The 6,629-nt window shown below is 37.2% G+C and overlaps 1 protein-coding gene across 1 annotated transcript in view; it reads left to right on the top strand.

Moving 5' to 3' along the window:
- LOC102861336 (alpha-N-acetylgalactosaminide alpha-2,6-sialyltransferase 3-like) overlaps window positions 1-4,904 on the top strand; it is a 953,952-nt gene extending 949,048 nt beyond the window's left edge. Inside the window, exon 4 of the mRNA XM_006888598.1 lies at window positions 4,718-4,904. Within this exon, the coding sequence (XP_006888660.1) occupies window positions 4,718-4,904 (187 nt within the window). The remainder of the gene's footprint in view (window positions 1-4,717) is intronic.
- The last annotated feature ends 1,725 nt before the right edge of the window (window positions 4,905-6,629 follow it).

Below are 6,629 nucleotides of genomic sequence, written 5' to 3'. Positions count from 1 at the left end.
TTCTATCCCCCTTCATACAGTTTATTGACCCTCTCCTTCCCCACAATTCTTTGTCCCATTCTTAGAAATCCCTGATACTGGAAATGGACTCATTTTGGGTATCTTTTTATTCCTTACACTGTTCCACACATGAGCCATACACATTTCCTGAACCTGCTTGAGAAGAATGCTATGTCCTCATCCCCACCACGCTCCTCTAAGTTTTGGGGTTCAGAGGCTATTATTCTTAGGTACGTTAAATTTTGAGAAGCACTATTATATTCTAATAGAGTGATTAACTTCTAAACTTTATAGTTTTTATCATGCAATTTATATGTATAAATATACTTTCATATAATGCATATTCATATAAGCATATGTACAGCAGCAGGTCTACATGGACGCTCTGGCTTCATGTGATTGTTTTCCTACAGCAGTGGCTCTCATTGTGTGTCAAGAGTGATTTTTCCACTATGGGCAATCTGAAAATGTCTGGAGTTATTTTGACTTGTTGCAATTAGGGTTTCCCTGGCAGGTAGAGGCCAAAGAAGCTGCTAAACATCCTATAATACACAAAAATAGCCTTCACAATAAAGGATTATCAGGTCCAAAGTGTCAGTCTTGCCAAGAGTAAGTGGTTTATGGAAAGCGCAATACTTTGCCCCGAGAATACAAGCTCCTTGGGTTCAGAATGAACTAAATGTGTTCAATAAGTCACAGAGAATCTGGCAAGTAGACAATAAATTTCGTGTAATCAAGGTTTTTTTAAAAAATATGCATCTTGATTCCTTAACTCTTTCCCTTGAACTTTTACATGAGACAAATTCCACTTCCTGGAAGGTTTTAAGTTGCCAGACACATAGGAGAGAAATGCTTCTTAGAGAACATGTTTCCAGGAATGAGGCGTGATCAGAGGGTATGATCAGAAGCAGGAATGCAGGCAAATTAAAGATGCCAACAGTCAAAAATATTGATATTAACAAAATCAAAGATAGTCTGACAGATATGGAACCCGTATGGCTGGGCAATGGCCTTGAGGCATCAAGTAACAGAGGCAAACACCAAGGGACAAGGCAACTAATATTTTATTCTTAATAAAGGAGATGAAAGATCATATTTTAAATTATGTGCCTTCAAGCATGTGCTATATCAAGGTGTTGACAGCATCATTTTTCCAAAAGATAAGCAAGTAAATTTAAGTAGTTTCCAAGTTGTAAATATCTTGATTACCAAGGAGCAGTGGGATGCAGTCGGGCCAGTGGAAACAAATGATTGATAACTTCCTTTCAATGCTCCAGCCTTTCTTTCCCCCTGCATGGCTCATTATTCTGCTGCATTAATTCAAGCTTTCTTATTGAACAGAATTGGGGACTTAAATTCTCTTATCTTTATGGGAACCTTGGTTGTTTACTTGTAGATGAAAATAATTGTTTTTATCGATCCTCAAACATAGACGGTATAAGAAGGTCTATGGCTGGTGGCCAGCTGGCATGCATGAATGACAAATTATAAGACATATATGGACCCAGAAGAGACCTTTTAAAAAATGTTTAAAGGCATTAAATAGTTACCGTTAGGTCCCGTCCCACTGAAAAGCATAAACAACTTTACGTACATCAGTTCAAATTATTGTTGTTCTTATTGAGCCTTAAAGGGTCTACTTGGATATAGTTTAGAATTCCTCACTTCCAGAATGCACACACAACAGCATAGGAGAGTATGGTAACAAAGTAATTACAAGAATTCTCTAAGCCTATATTATCCAGGTCAGTGAGACTCCCTTGGGTACCCAAATCACAAGGGTATTTATTCAGAAGAATTTCTGGGTCAATCTAGCAATTTCAATGATTCCACTGCAAGTATCATAATGTGGACATTAACTCTGGGTGTTTGGAAAAGAGACCACACTGGTAGCCCCAGCATGTACTGTGCATAGGGAACCTCATGTGATTTCTCATCACAAATATTGGAGAGGTGTCGGGGGGAAGAATGCAACTATCTAATTAAGTGCTATTTGTAGGACAGGGCACATGAGCAATATGAGCCTCCCCAGTCTGAATTAAATGCAACACAGCTCCCTGGAAAGAGCTTTTGTGCTAATTAGCAGGTGTCTGTCTTCCTGCCACAAGATAAATCAAGTAGGGTGAAAAGGATTCAGTTATGAGAAATGTGATAAAGTTTTCTTATGCAGAATGGGCATCAGTGGCTCAAAGTGAGACTGTAGGGAAAGTGCTGGCTAGGTGCTAATATCCAATAAATCAAAATGGAAAGAAGAAAATGTAGTCTTTTTAGCATCCCCCCCCTCTCATAGTTGTCAAATAACCCGCAAATAAAGAATACTCCAGTGAGAGGGAATTTTGAAGAGATAGATAGACAGTTGTTGAGGCTTGGATGGATTGGGCGCATTGGCTAAAGACATTAAGGAATCCAACTTTTCATTGAGATATTCCATGAGCATCTGGAACCTGGCAAAGCCTTCTATTCTGTGCTCTAGTTAAAATCACCACCTTTCCTCTATCTACTGCTCTCCCCTTGTATGTACCAATCACACTTTTGCAATTTTTATTTTTCCTTGTCTTTTCTGCTCTGCCTGGAATTATTTTCCCTCAGGTGATTCAACTCTTCTCTCCTTTTTTTTGTTCCTAGGTTTTGGCGTACTTTATCAAAGTCAGAATCTCTGATTGGCTTAAATAATAAAGCCCCTTTCAAACCCAATTCTCTGGTCTTCACTGTATATCTTGTATCTAGAACAGTGATTTGTGCATAGTCATGAAAAATAGTTGAAGAGGAAGGTAACATAAGTCTTACAAAGGAAAAAATAATCTTGTTTCACAATGGCTGAAAATTAGTAAAGGAAAACTTTCCAGTTGCTTTGAAAGACCAAGAAATTCAGCTATGCTGCATCCAATTTATACCTAGGAATCCAATGAGTCTTGGAGAAGATGATATGTCCACGTAAGCAAGATAATACCATTATCATTCCGTTCCCATCAAGGCTCCAAGCATCTTTTTAAAAATCTGTCCTCTGATACACAGGAGTAATTTGTGTCTTATGGAAAATCAAATAAATTATTTTCACCTGAAGGGAGTAGGATTATTTTACTTCAGATATCTGCCATATGGTTTCTCTACCATACAACATCGCTTCAAGGCTTAAGGTAGCAAGACTGAGAACATTCCTATAAATTGTTCAGAGATAATTCAAAATAAATGTGTGTCTTTGACAGATTGTCAAGTTTCTTTATGCTTTTTATCCTGATAACAAGTGCTATGTTTGGTTTGGGTTTTTTTATAAAATGGTGCTCATTTCTCACTGTGTTTTATTGTTGCTCTGTCTGTGTTATCTGTGTTGTTTCGTTTTGTTTGTTGGTTGTTGTTGTTTTTCTCCTCCTCCCCCCCCACAGAGTCCAGTCTGGCTCTTATCTCAGCACGGGATGGTTCACCTTCATTCTGGCCATGGATGCCTGTTATGGCATCCACGTCTACGGGATGATAAATGACACCTACTGCAAGTAAGATCACAGGAAATTATTTTTATGCATCTCCAATTCTGAGATCGTGTCAAAATATCACAATTCATTTTAACACCATAAATCGGAGAAAAACAGATAAAGCAACAATTATTTCCCTGGGTTCTTTCCCAACCTGACATATTATTGTCAGTGTATCAAGTTGTTACTTTAAGGGGTGATAAAAAGAAAAATATTTACCACAGTCTAATACCAAATGTCACAAGGAATATTTTTTTTCCCTTAATCAGTGGCATACTAGGGACTGCTGGATTGGGAAGACAGGAAACATTTAGTGGTTATTCATTTGCAAAGCTGTGTGGTCACTGCTGCTCATTTAATGCCTTGATAGGTGGTTATCTACTCATCTGCAAAGGGTAAAATGTCCAGAGCCTCATAGAAACTGACAGATTAAACCAAATTTCTGGAAGTTCTATTTTACTAATAAGAAGACAACCTGTCTAACCCTTATTTTATAGAGTGTGTTTGTCCAAAGTATATCCTCCCTGGTAGGATAGTTTTTAATTAGATAATAAAACAAGCCCTCTGCTCTTTATCAGTATAATGGAATAGATTTTCCTACCAACAATTGGTACAATCTATTTCAGGCAGCATTTTTATGAAAATGTCAAAATGCTAACTCTCAACCACAATCTTCAAACAGTGATGAAATATCTCTACCCTACCTATAAGAATAATGGAACACAGAACCAAACAGACCACACCCTCTGCCTTCAAGTCAATTTTGACTCTTGGTGACCCTCTGTGTTATGAGACATTAGATCTTAATAGAAGCAAACTGCCTCATCTTTATCCCCCAAAGAAGCTGGTGCATTCAAGTTACTGACTCTTCAATCAGCAGGCCAACACTTAATCACTATGCCACCCGGATATGATAAACAAAATGTCATCCTCTGAAATGGCACACGATTTTTTCCCTAAAATCTGCAAAACCATCAGGCTCTCCAGAGTTTGTTTCCGTTATATAACATTTCCACCCTCCAAAGATAGCCACATGTTGATTGTAATTGGTGTGATATATGAATCTTACTTGATCTATTAAAGCACTGAGAGCCTGGTACATCTTCCTAAAAAGCTTTCATACATTAATAGTTTTTAACAGAGTTCACAGACAAGAATCCTGTGTGGGTTTACAAGGCAAGTAATGGATTCTTGTAAATGAGTACTTCATTCTTCATTTCTGACTTTTCTTTTTGTTTCTTTTCTAGGATGGAAGGGTATAGAAAAGTCCCCTACCATTATTATGAACAAGGAAGAGATGAGTGTGATGAATATTTTCTTCACGAACATGCCCCGTATGGGGGGCATAGATTTATCACTGAAAAGAAAGTATTTGCAAAATGGGCCAAGAAACACAGGATAATATTTACGCACCCAAACTGGACGGTGTCTTGATTTTTTTTTTCAGTTTCTCTTTTAATTTTGCCACATCATTTGACGTGATAATAACACAAATGTGATGCTGATGATGCTAATGTCAATGCTGACGATAATGATAGTGATATTGAGGACAATGAAAAGGACAACGATCAAGTTCCTGTACACTTTCAGATAAGAATCCTGATCTTTGCCAATGATTTGAGCTTAGACTCTCTGAAGGGTGGTTGTGTTCATTCTTTCTGAAGGTTCAACACTACATACTGCACTTTATAATTTAACTGGAATTAAAATGAAGGCCAGTGACATAATAGCTGTGACCTAAGAAAGGGGAAATGATCCTTTAAGACGGCTGCCCAGAATTCTTGAACTGTGAGTAACTTCCACAATCCTTGGGAGGTGGCTAGAGGAGGCAAGGTTTTTGACTCCATAGCCTCTTCTTGAACTTGAACAGTTCTACCACTTTAAATAGTGCTTGATTGTCAAACACTGACTCAAGTAATTGTATCTGGTACAAGTATCTTACCATAGTTACAGATGAGCCTGACAGAAGGAAAGGTGTCTCTTCCTGACATACCACCTTCCTACAGTACTTTATACAGCTAATGCCTCACTTCAAGGACCTAATTAACAATGAAGATACTATGAATATCCTCCCCATTAGGATTACTTGACTATCTCAAACACTTCATTAAAAATGGACCAATTAATGAATCTTGACCTACTAGTCTAAATAATGCAACTAAACATGTTGGTAAAATGATTTATATGTTTAGTTATCTCTAAATATTTATTCTAAATATTTCATAAGGCTATCTGAGCTGTAAGATATCAACTTCAACACTGTAATAACATGTACTGTGAAAGCACCGTTGAGACAGAGCCAAAAGGTTGATGCTTCAATATCCAACAACACAAAAAATTTGTGCTGTTTAAAGTCATTAAGCAGGGAAAGCAAAGCATATTTTTACATCAATTTGTATACTATCATACTTCATAATGTATATTTGTATATTCAAATTTATATTTTATAAGCCAAAAATGTGTCTCTCCATACTATTATCCTTTCCAAGTGCCAACGGTTAGAAGTGGAAAAGAGATGATGCCTGTATGAAATTTCACCAGCGCTCCTGCCTTCTTGGGATTTATTTTTCCCACTGTGTATCAGTTGTTAAATCATACAAACAACAGTTAACGACCTTACTGTTCAACATGCTTTGTCATGTAAAGTCCTTGTGCTACTCCATGTTGCTACCCATGACCACCCTGCCCGGCCATTGCTGTGGCATGTTGCCATTTCTTGAGAAGCTACTCTGTAACTCGTTCCTTGTTCTGCTATAGCCTAGATTATTCCCACAACTAATTTTTATATAGAATAGCATTTAGGTAAACTAGTAAACAATTTATTTTAGTGCCAAATCTAGTCTATCAGGGTTATAGGGAAAAAATCGCAAAAATGGTCTTGACCATAGGCCTTTATGAACTTTGGATTTTTATTTTTTTTTTTAATGGTTCTATTTTGGTGAGGAAAGGATGAGGAAGTAGAGAATGAAAGTAAAGTTTCAGGTTGCACATGACTATTCTTCAATTATTCACTGACTGTTAAGTATTGGAGGGTCAATTTATTGAGGGAATAGCTAAGAGTTAAAAAAAAAAGGTCCTTGCTGGCACCTGAAAAGACAGAAACTAGGTTTAATTAGGTGATATTTACAGAATATTTTAGAGGCTGGGAGTGATGAATCA

This window comes from Elephantulus edwardii, unplaced genomic scaffold (genome assembly GCF_000299155.1).
Source record: "Elephantulus edwardii isolate Elephantulus edwardi_28Jun2011 unplaced genomic scaffold, EleEdw1.0 scaffold00069, whole genome shotgun sequence".
Lineage (NCBI taxonomy): Eukaryota > Metazoa > Chordata > Mammalia > Macroscelidea > Macroscelididae > Elephantulus > Elephantulus edwardii.
This window is presented reverse-complemented; position numbering and strand designations above follow the sequence as displayed.